At 49.0% G+C, this 15,073-nt stretch overlaps 2 protein-coding genes across 7 annotated transcripts in view; one reads left to right on the top strand and one right to left on the bottom strand.

The window, feature by feature from the left end:
* ZZEF1 (zinc finger ZZ-type and EF-hand domain containing 1) overlaps positions 1–1,999 on the bottom strand; it is a 108,978-nt gene extending 106,979 nt beyond the window's left edge. For both annotated transcript variants that reach the window (XM_057714160.1, XM_057714161.1), the window contains exon 1: positions 1,521–1,999. In XM_057714160.1, the coding sequence (XP_057570143.1) occupies positions 1,521–1,874 (354 nt within the window). In that variant the 5' untranslated portion in view covers positions 1,875–1,999. The remainder of the gene's footprint in view (positions 1–1,520) is intronic.
* A 379-nt stretch (positions 2,000–2,378) lies between these two features.
* On the top strand, positions 2,379–13,485 carry LOC130839691 (neuferricin). 5 transcript variants are annotated; one of them, XM_057713958.1, is made up of 7 exons: positions 2,549–2,685; positions 2,812–2,968; positions 3,648–3,810; positions 5,131–5,203; positions 8,367–8,507; positions 10,940–11,126; positions 11,625–13,484. In XM_057713958.1, the coding sequence occupies exons 5-7, from the start codon at positions 8,453–8,455 to the stop codon at positions 11,839–11,841; spliced, it is 459 nt and encodes a 152-aa protein (XP_057569941.1). In that variant the 5' UTR covers positions 2,549–2,685; positions 2,812–2,968; positions 3,648–3,810; positions 5,131–5,203; positions 8,367–8,452; the 3' UTR covers positions 11,842–13,484. The 5 variants fall into 5 exon arrangements, with proteins under 5 accessions (XP_057569939.1, XP_057569941.1, XP_057569942.1 ...); XM_057713959.1 differs by lacking the exon at positions 5,131–5,203 and having other exon boundaries at positions 3,648–3,757; XM_057713957.1 differs by lacking the exon at positions 5,131–5,203.
* The last annotated feature ends 1,588 nt before the right edge of the window (positions 13,486–15,073 follow it).

Below are 15,073 nucleotides of genomic sequence, written 5' to 3'. Positions count from 1 at the left end.
AGCCAAAAATAAATAAATAAATAAACCATAAAAAGTTATGTTAAAAAATATGCTAACTTCTTCAAGAGATCTGCACAGCTCTTTCTGACACTGCTTAATTTTCTCTTTATACACCTAGGACTAGAGTGGAAAGTACTAGGAATTCCCTGGTGGTCCAGCAGTTAGGACCCTGCGCTTCCACTGCAGGTGGCCTGGGTTTGATCTCTGGTCAGGGAAATAAGATCCCACAAGCTGTGGGGTATGACAGGAAAAAAAAAAAGGATAGAGTGGAAGTATTATGTATACTTCTGAAATTTTAAAAAAAATGGAGCTCCTTCACTAATATGACCAACATTTTCGAAAGTCAGGACGTCTTACAAGTATTTTAAAAAAGAAAATATAAGAAACACACAAACCACATTATCTGAATTCTGGCCATGTAGACAAAAAACATTCTTAAAATATTTTAAAATACTCTGGTTTTAAAGTGTACATCACTTTTTAATGGCATTACAACTACCTCTCAGTTTACTACTTTATGTACTCACCCATCATTGACACTAAATATACTACATGGCTTAGCCATTTTCACAAATTATGCAACCTTTTTTTATAACATTGTGGAGTTAAAGAAAAAGGGCCCCCATGAAGGTAGTGTGACATAAGACAAAAAAAAAGACAAGGGATCTGACTGACAGTCTCAGTTTAGCCAATGATTCACAGGGTGATCCTGGAACAGTTCTCTTCTTAACTCTAAAATTAAGTGCTCGGTTGGGACAATTCCTAAGATTCCTTCCAAGGAAAATATTTTGTTGCCATACCAATTTGCTGTTAATCAGTTAACAGAGATGACGCTGGTTATTATGTCCCAAACTGCATAATTACAAGTAGTCACAGGAAACCTGGTATTTGCCTACCAGTTTTAGGTTCTCGGGAGGTTTAAATGAGTCTAAAATATGATTCTTCAAAGATCTAAAAACAAATATGTGTTTTGGTAAAGTCAGTTTTGGCGTGATGAGAATGGCTTTCAGAATGTGAATTTTTCCAATATATGTTACTCTCCTCCCACATTTGTTAGACGTCCCCCGGACTCAGAAGGTGCTCTGCAAAAACCAACTGGCCAATAATACAGAATGGTTTTCATGGACACTCCCTTGATCCCTACACCACATCTCCCTTCAACCATTCTGGAGCATGATGAGGAAGCTCCAGAGAGCAGCTGCTGCAGCGCCAGGCAACAGCACAAAGGTCTGTACTACAGCAACATGTAAAGGCATCTACACTTGTCCAGCACTTCCGACCAAGAACGGCCTAGTCTAGGCTTTCCACACCTCTGATAAAGGTTAAAGAGATTCAGTCGTCTCCTGGAGTGAACAGGCTGGAGGCGCCCACCGTGGGTCCCGGCACGCTCACGCTCCCATTCTCGGAAACTGCAGACCCTATGGGTTCCTGACCGGCTTCTCCAAAGCCACCGCCCACCTTTTCATGCCCTTGGAGGCGACCGCCCTGCCCCCGCCCCACAATCGCCAGTCAGCCCTGACCTCCTCGAACCGCTCTCCCGAGAAGCCGGCGCCACGAGCCTCCAGCAGCTCTCCGAACTGCTCCAGGGTGACGGACTCTTCGCCGCGGCCCAGCCGCTCTTCCAGCCAGCGTAACAGCGCGCCGTGGTGCCTAGACACCAGAGACTCGCAAGGCGGCGTGGGCCGCAGCGCAGCCGCCGCCTCTCGCAGCCGGGCCGGCTCCAGCAGCGCCGCGGCAGGCGGCAGCGCCGGGGCCGCGGGGCTTGGGCCGGGGGTCGTGCCCGAGTCCGCGGCCCAGTCCTGGTGAGGGCCCCAGCCTTCGCCCCCGGCGGCTGTCGCCTCGTCTTCACTGCTGTGGCTCGGAGCGTTCCCCATGAGGTCTCCGTCTCGGGCGCCCGGCTCTGCCGCCGCCGCCGCCGCCTCCCCGCCACGACCTGTCAACCTCCGACGGCACCCGGCGGGCGGGGACCGGGAAGGGACGACGGCGGCGGCTGCGGCTTCCGGCTTCCTCGCCGACAAGCGAGGACTGCTGTCGCAAAGGCGCCGTCAAGCGGACTCTACCAGCTGTCGTGAAACAGCTAGCCGGGGACAGCCCGATTTCCAGGAGGGCGCGTTTGTCACTACGTCTACGTCATCCCGCAGTCTCCTTTGCCACCATCTTTGTTGGGGGCGGGCTGCCTGCCGGCCAGTTTCTCGGTTCCCTCTACAGTCACTAGCTGTGCTGGAAAAGTACGAGAAAAGAGTTGGGGCGAGGGGGTGAACTTTTCGCCAAAGACGTTTCCCTTCCCGTCCTCCATTACCCCCCTTAGTGACAGGCGGGCACGGGAGAGCGCGCGTCGCGCCGGTGACGTCGCGGCCGGTTCTCCGCCATCTTGGTGGTGGACAGAGAGGCGGCCACCTCGGAGGCACGGAGGGGGCGCGGCTGCCTAGATGCCCGGGCTCGGCGGGCGTGGGCTCTGGCTGGGTCTGGCCGCGGCGGCGGCGGCGGCGGCGGCCATAGCCGCACGGCTGATGGGCTGGTGGAGTCCCCGCGCGGACTTTCGCCTTTTCACACCCGAGGAGCTGGCCCGCCATCGCGGCCGCCCTGGGGACCCGGGCCTCTACTTGGCCTTGCTCGGCCGCGTCTACGATGTGTCCTCTGGCCGGAGGCACTACGAGCCTGGGGCTCACTATAGCGGCTTCGCAGGTACTGGCCGGGCGGTTCACGCCTTTTCCTGCCACGACGCGGGCCGGTAGCCGCCCGCGCTTCATTCATTCACTTGTTCATTCGTTCGTTTATTCATTTCCTTTTTTTCCTCCCCACGTTCGTCAGCCCAGCGTGGGGGCCGGGCTCCGCCGCATCATCCTTCTGGTCTGTTTTGACTCGGGCAGGACCACGGGCGACTGTTAACCGGCCTCTGCTCCCCCTGTCTTTCCCCACCGCTCTTCCTGGCTTAGGTTGGAGAAACACATCCCTTGTCTCTTGTCAGGTACTCTTTTTTACCCTCCAGCAGTAGCCCCCCAGTACCTGCTTTGTGCCGCACTGCGTGGCTCTCAGGGCATAGAGATGAATGAGGCCTGGTCCCTGCCCTCAGTTTCCCTGGTGATTCCAGCCATTTCCTCAATGTGTCCCAGTCAGAAGTGACCTTCCTCCCCCCCCACCCTTCCGTACCCCGATTTCCCCTAAAAACAGTACATTGGGTTTGAGTCATTCTTGCTTCTAGTACAGATACATTTGTCTGCCTTCCTTAAAAAAGTTTATCAGGTTAGAGCTCGGGAGAGCAGTCTGGCCACCTTTACAGTCCTTCAGTACTTAGGGCAAAGCTGGGCATATGTTAGGCCTCCAAGGACACTTGTCAAATGAGGTTTATTCTGTCATCCCTATTTTACAGCTGGGGGCACTGGAGGATGTGATTTGCCTAAAGCCCTCACAACTAAGTCCTGACAGGACTTGAACTAGGACCACCAGCCTATTAGTTTTAGAGATGTTGCCTTACCAGCCCAGAGGAATAACCATCCCCCAGATTAAAAAAGAAAAAGCAAATGACCAGCAAGTCTAAGGCCAGTGACCAAGCTGATATTAAATAAGCGTTTTCCACTTGTCATTATCTTAGGGAAATTGGGACGCTGCCTCTGGCACTTGAATACAAGTCACTTCCTTGTCTCTAGGGAGAACTTCAGAAGTAAGAAGCATCGACAGAGAAGGAATTAAGTTCAGCTGGTGTAGCTGAGCTCCTCGAACAGTCCAGCAAGGGAAGGGACTTACCCAGGGCTACACAGTGAGTTAGAAGCAGAGCTGGGACTGGAATCAAGCGTTTTATGTACTTACCAGGTGAGGTGCCCTCTCTGCCACCTCCTGATGCATTTTTCATGGCTGTATGCACATGTGTGAGCAGAAACCCCTCCATTTCTGGGGTGATTTTTCTTTTGCAATGTGCTCTACAGTTGACTGAGTTCCCTCGTGCCCAGTATTTACTGATCAACCCTTTATTGACCACTACCACGTACCCGGCCCTGTGCCACGTGCTGAGGAATCCGAGGTTATAACATGCTCCCCAACACCTGTATACTAGTAGGGAAGCAGGTATGTTCACTTATTCATTCGCTCAGTCAATATTTTTATTTTTTTAAGATATTCAGATGGTATAAAATCCACCCATTTAAAGAGTACAATTTAGTGGTTTTTAACATAGTCAGAAAGTTGTGCAAATATCACCACTATCTAATTCCAGAGCATTTTTTATCACCCCCAAAAGAAACCCCATATCTGTTAGGAGTCATTCCCCATCCCCTCTGACTGCTTAGCCCCTGGCAACCAGTATCTATAATACTTTCTGCCTTGAAAGATTTGCCTCTTCTGGGCATTTCATATAAATGGAGTCATACACGTGGCCTTTTGTGTCTGGCTTCATTCACTTAGCATAGTGTTTTCAAGGTTTATTCACGGTGTATCGGCATGTATCAGTACTCCATTCCTTCTTACGACCAAATAATATTCCATTGTATAGATATACCACATTTTGTTGATTTATTCATATTTCTTGGACATTTGGGTTGTTTCCACTTCTTACTTATTATGTGTAATGCTGCTATGAACATTATATACAAGCTTTTGTGTGGACATGTGTTTTTGGTTCTCTTGCATATACACCTGGGGTGAAATTGCTGGTCATATTGTAACTCTGTGTTTAACTCTTTGAGAAACTGCCGGTTGTTTTCTAAAGTGGCTGCACCATTGTACATGCCCATCATCAGTGTATTAGAGTTCCAGTTTCTTCATATTCTCACCAAACTTGTTACTATCTTTTTCTTTTTGATTATAGCCATTTTAATGGCCTTGAAGTGGTGTTTCATTGTGGTTTTGGTTATTTGCATTTCGCTGCTAACTAATGGTTTTGAGCATATTTTCATGTGCTTGTTGACCGTTTGTATATCTTCCTTGGAGAAATGTCTATTCAGATCCTTTGTTCATTTTTAAACTGAGTTGTCTTTTTTATTGTTGAGTTGTATATATGAGTTCCTCATATATTCTGGACACTTAGACCCTTATCAGACATAATTTGCAAGTACTTCCTCCCATTCTATAGGTTGTCTTTTCTTTTTTTATGGGGGGGGGCAGGGGGCTGCATTGGGTCTTTCTTGCTGCGCGCAGGCTTTCTCTAGTTGCAGAGAGCGGGCACTACCCTTCATTGCAGTGCATGGGCTTCTCATTGCAGTGGCAAATGGTAAGACTTCATTATTTCTTATGGTTAATATTCCATTGCATATGTATATATCCATTTATCCATCTTTGGACACTTAGGTTGCTTCCATATCTTGGCTATTGTAAATAATGCTGCAATGAACAAAGGGGTACATATATCTTTTCAAATTTGTGTTTTTGTTTTCTTTGAATAAATACACAGAAGTGGATTCCTGGATCATATGGTAGTTATATTTATAATTTTTGGGGGAGCCTCCATACTGTTTTCCATAGTAGCTCCCCAATTTACATTCCCACCAACAGTGTGGGAGGTTCTCTTTTCTCCACATTCTCACCAATACTTATTTGTTGTCTTTTTGATAATAGCCATTCTGACAGGTGTGAGGTGATATCTCATTGTGGTTTTGATTTGCATTCCTCTAATAATTAGTGATGCTGAGCACCTTTTTGTGTGTCTGTTGGCCATTTGTATGTCCTCTTTGGAAAAAATGTCCTCCACCTGAATAGCCTTTTTTTTTTTTTTTTGGCTGCATTGAGTCTTTGTTGCTGCACGTGGGCTTTCTCTAGTTGCAGTGGCTTCTCTTCGCTGCGGACCGCAGGCGCTTGGGCCCCAGTAGTTGCAGCATATGGGCTCAACAGTTGTGGCTCACGGGCTCTAAAGTGCAGGCTCAACAGTTGTGGTGCACGGGCCCAGTTGCTCTGAGGCACGTGGGATCCTCCCGGAGCGGGGATCGAACCCGTCTCCCCTGCATTGGCAGGCGGACTCTCAACCACTGTGCCACCTAGGAAGCCCTGGCCGGATATTTTTTTAATCAGGTTACTTGCTGTTGCTTTTGTTTTTTGATGTTGAGTTGTAGGAGTTCTTTGTATATCTTAGACATTAACCCTTTATGAGATAGATCGTTTGCAAATGTCTTTTCCCATTCAGTAAGCTGCCTTTTCATTTTGTTGATAGTTTCCTTTGCTGTGCAAAAGCTTTTAAGTTTGATTTAGTTCCATTTGTTTACTTTTGTTTTTGTTTCCCTTGCCTGAGGAGACATATCCCCCAAAATACTGTTAAGACCAATGTCAAAGAGCATACTGCCTATGTTTTCTCCTGGGTGTTTTACAGTTTCAGGGCTTCACTTTCTTGATAGTGTCCTTTAATGCACAAAATTTAAAATTTTTTACCATGTCCAGTTTATTTTTTCTGCGGTTGCTTGTGCTTTTGGTGTCCCATCTAAGAAACCATTGCCTAATCCAAGGTCACAAAAATTACATCTATGTTTTCTTTTAAGAGTTTTATATTTTTAGCTAATATATTCAGGTTAGTGATTAATTTGGAGTCAATTTTATATATGGTAGGGGTCCAATTTCATTCTTTTTCATGTTGCTGTTCGGTTGTCCAAGCACCATTTTTTTCCAAAGATTATTATGACCTTTTAAATTTTATTTATTTATTTATTTATTTATTTTGGCTACACCGGGTCTTAGTTGTGGCATGCATGTGGGATCTAGTTCCCCGACCAGGGATCGAACCTCAGCCCCCTGCATTGGGAGCATGGAGTCTTACCCACTGGACCACAAGGGAATTCCCCTAGCACCATCTGTTGTAAATGCTATTCTTTCCCTCATTGAATTGGCATCCTTACTGAAAATCAACTGACTATCAATGTATGGGTTTCACTCAGTCATACATTTATTGAGAATTTACTAAAGATCAGACACTGTCCGACACTGGGGAACTGATTCTAAAGTTTGGTGTGTTCTTTTCCGTGATAAAACTTGCAGACTAGTAGAAAAGACAGAAATAGTTATCATATAAGCAATTAATCAATTATGTTTGTGACAAGTGTTAAAAGGAAAACATACTGGTTTGGTTAACCAGAGGCCCTAACCTAGTGGGGGAGGAGAGAGAGGGAGGGAACGCAGTGGGAAGGTGAGGTTGGCGGTGGCTGGTGCAGGGCTCTGAATGGCATGTTGAGGAATATGTAAATTGTCATAAGGGCAAGAGGAAGCCACTGAGGATTTTGAAGCAAGAGAATGAAATGATCAGTTTATTTAAAATATCACTCTAAGTGTGGTATGGAAAACAGATTACTGGAGGGGCAAAAATGAGTGCAGGGGGAACTCCTGGGGGTTACTCTAGTAGTTCAGATGAGAGATGACGGCAGCCTGGGCTTGCTTAGTGGTAGATGGGGCCAGGTAGGCTGACACAGGAACTATTTAGGAAGAAATGATAGGACTTGGGGACTGACTGGATGTGAGGGATGAAGGAGGAGTCAAGGACTGCATTTCTGGACTGAGCCACTGGTTATTAACTGAGATAGGGAGTACTAGAATAGAGGCAGGTTTCCGGGGCTGGGGATGCAGTGTGGACATTTTGAACTTGTGATGTCTGAAAGTCATCTAAGGGATGTTGAGCAGACAGTTGGATATACAGTTCTGGAGTTCAAGAGAAGTCTGAGTTGGGACCTCCCTGGTGGTGCAGTGGTTAGGAATCCGCCTGCCAACGCAGGGGATGTGGGTTTGAGGCGTGGTCCGGGAAGATCCCACATGCCTCGGAGCAACTGTTGAGCCCACGTACCACAACTACTGAAGCCCACGTGCCTAGAGCCCGTGCTCCGCAACAGGAGGCGCCACTGCAATGAGAAGCCCATGCACCACAACGAAGAATAGCCCCTACTTGCTTCAACTAGAGAGAGCCCGTGCACAGCAATGAAGATCCAGTGCAGCCAATAAATAAATAAATAAATTTATAAAAATTAAAAAATAAAAATTATTTAAAAAAAAACAGGGAAGTCTTTTTGGCATCTTTGGCATAGAGGTGGTACTTGAAACCATGGAGTGGATGAGATTGTCAAGTGGAGGGTGTGGATGGAGCAGAGGAGGTGAACACGAATTGATCCCCGAGGCTGGTAGAAAATGAGCAAGGGGTTCAGGAGGAAAACCAGGAGTGTAGTGTCATGGAAGCCAAGGGACGTGGTCTGCTGTGTGAAATGTTGCTGAAAGTCAGTGAAAGAATGAGATACGTGCCAGAACGTGTGTCCAAGATCCAGGCACGTCTGTCACCCAGGAGGAGGGATTAGCTTTGCTCGGGGCTGGGGAGTAAGGGTTTTGGGAGGTGTTTCTCAGGAAATAGATTCTCGAGTTGGTACAGTGTTGGTGATTTACAGGTTAACCTACTGGAAACATCTTCCCTGCAGGCCGAGATGCATCCAGAGCGTTTGTGACCGGGGATTACTCTGAAGCAGGCCTTGTGAATGATGTATCTGACCTGTCACTTTCTGAGATGCTGACACTCCAAAATTGGCTTTCATTCTATGAGAAGAATTATGAATTCATTGGTAGGTATACCACAGGTCATTTCCATAGATTTCATTTAGTTGTCCTGCAGTTTTTTTAAGGGGCTGGAATTCTTTGCGGCTTGGACTCAAGGTTAAAATCTGAAAATTACCCATGGATTTTTCACCTTAAACTCTGGCTGGCAGTGGGGCAGTATGTCCCAGAAGGAAATGGCTGGGGCACTTATTTCCCTCACTCTTTTTTTTTTTTCCCCTCACTCTTAATCTTGGGAGAGGATTGCCCAACCATTACGGTTTGGCCTCTGTTGCCCCCCAGCCTGCATGCACCACTCTTGAACAAGTCCCAGGAGGGCAGCTTCCCTGTCTCGGTGTGTTCTAAGCATCTGGCTTCAGACACAGTCAGGAAGGCTGGAAAGCCAGTTTGCAAGTGGTTTTGACAAATATCCTTTAATTTTGTCCCCTAAGGAGACAGACATTACCTGTGTCCATCCTGAATGAACTGTCTCCCAGGTGGCAGTTCCGCTTATCAAACAACTCATTCAAGTGAGTGGCCTCACTGGTGGGGAGAGATATATCATAAACTAGTAAACTGACTAGATAATTCCAGATAGGGCTGTGAATAAACTAAAACAAACATGATACATGTTTGGGTGTGTGTGGCACCATTAGAGCAGATGGTCAGGGGAGGCCTCTTGGAGGAGATGAAAATTAAGCTGAGACCTGGAAGGTGAGAAGGAACCAGTCATCCTGAGATCCGAGTATTTCAGGCTGAGGAAACAGAGTGCCCGAGGTGGGGAGCAGCAAACCACAATCAAGGAGTCTACAGGGAGGGAGGGAACAGCTTGAGAAGAGGCTAAAGAAGCAAACACAAGTTAGATGGTTGCCATCTTGGAGGCCTTGATAAGAAGTTTGTGTTTTATCCACATGCTTTAGGAAGCCACTGGAGCTTTTAAACCAGGCACAGAGGTGATACGATATGACTTATGTTTTTAAAAGTTCACCCCAGATGCTTTGTAGAGAAAGAACTGTGGGAAGGCTGAAGCAGAGACCAGTGGGAGGCCAATGTATAATCCCTCATCTGGATTAGGGTGGCAGCAGTGGAAATGGAAGGGAATGGGCAGAATCAAGGTGTTTTTTAATGGTTGGATCGACATGATTCACTAATGGCTTGAACATGAATGAAGGGAAGTGTACATTTGGATGTGAAGGAGCAGTCAGAGCTCCCAGGCCAGGGAACAAAAGCAAAAGTGATAAAAATAGGGGACTTCCCTGGCGGTCCAGTGGTTAGGACTCCATGCTTCCACTGCAGGGGACTTGGGTTCAATCCCTGGTCTGGGAACTAGATCCCGTGAGCCACATGAGCCACACAATGTGGCCAAAAAAGAAGAAAAGAAAAAAAATGATGAAAATAGAATTGGAAAATTCAGAATGGGGAGTTGGACTTGAGAAGATGAACTGAATCTTGGGTATACAAACATACCCTGGAATCTCAGTTTTGGGGGACCGAGGAGGCTGGACACACACAGCAGGGGCAGGTATGTACTGCTGCTACCTCCTCCTACTTGAGCAAACCTTTTAGATGTGCTTTCTGTTGCTTCTCTTGCCCTGTGACAGGGCCTGCTTGTGAAGGCCACCTGCACTTCAGGACTTGGAGATGAAGGTCCCCGCCTCTAAGAATTGATCCTTTCTTGGCTCTGGCCGCAGGCTCACTGCCCACTCGCTGGCCTGCTGCCATAGCACAGCCCTTCCGAGTTCTGTCAGGGATTGTAAACTACAACCGGTTTCCACTCAGTGTGGCCACTGGAGGACTGAGCCGGGAAAGTGGAAGGGAGAGCGTGGGCTTGGGGCCAGACCCCCTTACTAGCTTCAGAGACTTCCCAGCCATTTAATGTCCCAGTCTCTCTCCTAGGACCATGGAAGCACTGGTTTCTCTCTCACAGGGGTGTTACGAGGATTACACAATATTGGTGAAGGGCTAGCATAGCGCCTGATGCTGAGCGAACGCTCAGTGAGTGACTTATTTATGTTATATAAGACAAAATAATTCAATGTGGGGAAGAACTGAGCCACGAAAATGTTATACAATAAGCCATTCATTCGTCAAACATTTATTGAACACCTGCTGAGTACCTCAAGCACTGTGCAACACTGAAAGATGAGTGACACGTGGTTCCACTCTCAGGGAACTGATGTCCAGAAGGGGAAACATTTTATATTTTCTGTACTAGAGGACTCTATGTCTAGAACAGGGAGGCTTCTATCTGGAGTCCTGTAAGATGCTGAGAGACATCGGGATAGAAGGGGCCACAAGTCACTGCAACCAGCTCTTAATAAATCAGCTGCCTGTACTGGAGAGCCCTGAAGGCAGAAGCCCCGGGGACTCAGCTTTACTAGCACTGCCGCAGGAGCTCAGCTGCTGTTCCCCCCCCCCCCCCCCCATGGCTACACTGATGTCAGCTTTCCTGTCCCCACAGGAAGGGTGATAGGAAGGTTCTACAGAGAGGATGGGCTGCCTACCCCTGAACTGACCCAAGCAGAAGCCATGATCACCAAAGCCTTGGAGGCAAACAAACAGGACCTGAAAGAGAAGCAGAAGTTTCCACCATGCAATGCTGAGTGGAGCTCAACCAGGGGCAGCCGGTTCTGGTGCTCCCAAAAGAGGTAAGAGGGCTTCCCCTCTGTTCCTCCCGCCTCTCTCCCAAATCCAGCTTCCAGGTCATCGTGCCTTTGTTGTTCAGTGGCCATAAATTGATTGTTAACCCAGGGGAACTTTGTCAAAATACACATGCTCTGGGATAGTGATTCTCAAGGCAGACACTGCTTCTGAGATGCTCAAAGGCCAGTGGGGGAAAGCCTTTCATGGCTGTTGCCACCAGTGTAGGGAAGTGGTGCTACCTCCTAGGAAGGCACAGGGCAGGGGCCGGGGTAGCAGGGAAAGGACAATGGACTCTGCCCAAGGCGGGGGAAGCTGGAGGACGTTAGGGGAGAGCATGAAGGTTCGGGCAAACACTACAAATCACCACCTTGGGAAAACACCAAGACGGGAAGTGGAATGGCTTCTACTTCTCACAAGGCCTGGCTCACTGCTTCCTGCCCTCCCTTCCCGGAGAGACTCAGGAGTTCATGCTTTTACGAAGCCCTCTTTCCTTCTCTCCTTAGTGGAGGTGTGAGCAGAGATTGGATCGGTGTCCCCCGGAAGCTGTTTAAGCCGGGCGCCAAGGAGCCCCACTGTGTGTGTGTGAAAACAACTGGCCCCCCTAGTGACCAGACGCCGGACGACCCTACGCACAGAAATCGTGGGGACTTGGACCACCCCAACCTGGGGGAATACACAGGCTGCCCACCCCTAGCCACCACGTGCTCTGTCCCCCTCTAAGCTGTTATCCTGTATGTCCATAACCCGTACCTAATGGGCCCTTGACTCATGTGCTCTGGGATGGCTCCTACGTGAAACAGGAGGGCCTGGGAGGACTGGGCCATGGTCTGCAGACGGGACTCACGCCCCCTCCGTGCGGGCTCACCATTCTGGTGACTGAGGCCAGCGCTTGGCCACCTGCCTAGTACTGGGCCACCGTTTTTGCCACTGTTCTCCTAGATCTCCTCACCATCCTCCTTTGGAGTCCACAGACATTAACAGGCACAAATATGACCAACTCAGACACGCGAAGGGCTCTGAGCTCCAACGGCTTCCTTCCCACGGACTCCCCGGCTGCCCAGGTCAGCTGCCAGCCTCGGCCCTGCTTGTAACTCCCACCCCACTCAGGGCACCGGGGGCTACGTCACCCCCTTACCACTCAGAACAAGCAGACGCATCCAGAAAAGCCGTGTGAACTCACAGTGGCAACAGTGCCGACCCTGTCCCGGTTCCCCACCTGCAATGTGAGCCCTGACTTTGACAGCCTTTCCTGTATGTAAGACCTCTGCCCTAAGGCAAACCTGAATTTACAACCAGAAGCCACATTGGGTTAATCTGAGCTGGATCAGTATAGCGAGAGGTGACAATAAAACAGGAGACGCTGATTCTGGAAAGGGGAAAGCTGCTGCTTGCATGGATGCAGCAAACCCAGATGCCTCCCAACAAAGCAACAATTTAAAGCAAGGATATTGTTTCTCTTTTAGGGGTGGTGGGTTTTCAAAGGGAGAAGTCTGCATCTTGAGCAAAAGGTAGTTTCACAGCTCTAACACGACACTGGTTGGCACAATGTGGAAGTTTGGGCAAGGCTGTAAATGCCAGTACAAACAGCCTCAACAGTAGGTGGTGTGTCCAAGGTCATCTGTAACCTCCTACACTGGACCAAGTTCATATACCCATTGCCTCTGGGATTCTAGTTAAGGGCCTGGGGGCAAGGAGTTCCTCGTTTACAGATAAGGAAATAAATCTGGTGCAACTACAGGTTCATGGTCTCCCCATCTGTGCCTTCGTCTCAGCTGCTCCCAACCCCCTCAAACTGTTGATCTAAACGTTCTCTGTGCTTCTTTTCTCTTTTTTCCTCTCCTTTATCATTAATCTCACTTTTAACAGCTTTCCAGATTCATGGACTAGAAAACGGCGGCTGCCTCCCCTGAAGTGGCACAGCTTGCTGCCCTTTGGCCACAGTGGCTCCTTCCGCCTGGACTCTACTCTTGGCTCCTTTTACCACCCAGGATCTTCCTCACCTGCCCTTCCTGTACCTTTAACCTCTTCCTGCCTCCTGGCTCTTCCTCTAAGCCTGCATTCAACAGCTCACTTCCCTTCCCTCATGCCGCATTCTTCTGAGGCCCCATGTCTACTTCCCGTCCCAGTGGAGCTCTGGAACACGCCGCCTTTGCTCCTCAGCCCCCATTCGCTGTGCAGCACAGTCGCCCGGCTTCTGCCCTTGCCTGCTCCACAGCAGGGTAGATTCTGGACCAGCAAACCCATGGCCACGGTCAACCATCACCTGCCTGGACCTGTCACATTTGAGGCCCTCACAAAAGCCTCCCTTGGCTTTTTCCTCATTTCCCTTATCTCCCCCGGGTGTTCCTTCTCGGCCTCCTCGAAGGCCGCCTCTGCTGCACACGCCTTCCCACCAGCTCCTCTCACTCCTGCATCAGCCGCCAAGTCTCTCCTGACCTTTTCTGCAGGCGCCACAGACTCCAGTTCTGGCATTTAATCTTCACCTTCTCCCTCACGATTCTTCTAGTTCCCCAAGATGGTTCCACCATCACCATCTTAAAGCACCCCGGTCACACCACATAAGAACCCGGCGTCATCCCCAGCTCCTTCCCTCCTGAGCCGTCTCCAGGTCCTGGCAACCCACCCCCTTGCCTATTCCCAGTACTCCTCCTCTGGTTGAGGCTTCCTTTCTCACTCGATCACTGCAGGAGTCTAACTGCCCTCCCTCCAGCCCATCCTCCTTGCTGCTGAATTATCTCCGTGATGACCAGGGCATTCTCCATTTAACCTCTTCAGTGGCTCCTGTATCTGTAAGGATCAGGTGCTAACTCTTCAGCAGCACAAGGCCCTGCTAGGGCCCGTCTCCTCTTAGCCTCTGTGTCTCTGCCACCACCTCCCATGTGCACCGACCCCTCCAGCCTTCACCTTGCTGCATTATGCCTGCAGTACCTTCACTCAGGCTGTCCCTTCTGCCTAGAATGACACCTCTTCCTCTGCTCAATTTTCCTACCTCTTATCTCTTCATAACACAGCTCAGTCAATTGGAAGGCTTCATTAACCACTGGCCCACCAGTGGATTAGATGCCTCTACGAAACAATACTGTGTTCACTTCGAAAATAACAAATGTCACAGTGTCCTGTAACTGTGAATTTCCTATCAGCCTCTTGCATGGGACTGCAGATTCTCTTTGAGACAGGGACTGAGGGTTACTTGGCTTTGTACCCCCATATCCACCACAACCAGCACATGGGAAGTGTGCAGAGTTAGCTCTGTTTTGCAGCTGAGGCAACCAAGGCCCAAAGAACGTAATAAAGGCACAAAGCAACGAGCCTGAGCCTAGAATGCAAGGTTCCTGTCCTGACTCAGTGCTGCCTTCACGCCTGCATAGTCTAGTATGTTTCACCCTCCCTGGAGCAGGAGCAAACGGAAAGGAGGCGAACGTCACTTAGGACATCGTTCTGAGTTCCACACAACCCATGAGCTCAGTGCTGAGGCATCCCTGGTAACTCAACCCCAGGCTAACTGAGAACTAGTCACTGCCACTGCTCTCCTTAGTCTTTAGTGATTCGACAAATATCAACCAAGCACCTGTGTGCCATGGGGCGGGGGATGGGAGAAAATTGAGGCTCCTGCCCTCAAGGGGCTTTTAGTGTGTTGGAGTAAAGCCCTGGTTAGAGCAGCCAGAGGCCACTCCTAGGGTAGGAATGCAGAGATAGCGTGGGGGCCAGGTCCAGAGATGTTTAGATCTTTCCAAAAACAAACTGAAGGGAATTCCCTAGTGGTCCAGTGGTTAGGACTCCAGGCTTTCACTGCCGAGGGCCTGGGTTCAATCCCTGGTCAGGGAACTAATCCTGCAAGCCATGCAGCACGGCCAAAGGAAAAAACAAAAACAAAATGAAAAAGGAGCAAAATAAGGCACACTTAGAGTCACCCCAGCCAAGTATGGCCCTAAACTCTGGCTGATGCCAGATA

Source organism: Hippopotamus amphibius, chromosome 17, assembly GCF_030028045.1.
Source record: "Hippopotamus amphibius kiboko isolate mHipAmp2 chromosome 17, mHipAmp2.hap2, whole genome shotgun sequence".
Classification (NCBI taxonomy): Eukaryota; Metazoa; Chordata; class Mammalia; order Artiodactyla; family Hippopotamidae; genus Hippopotamus; species Hippopotamus amphibius.
Note: the sequence above shows the minus strand (reverse complement) of the source record. Positions and strands in the feature narration are given on the sequence as shown.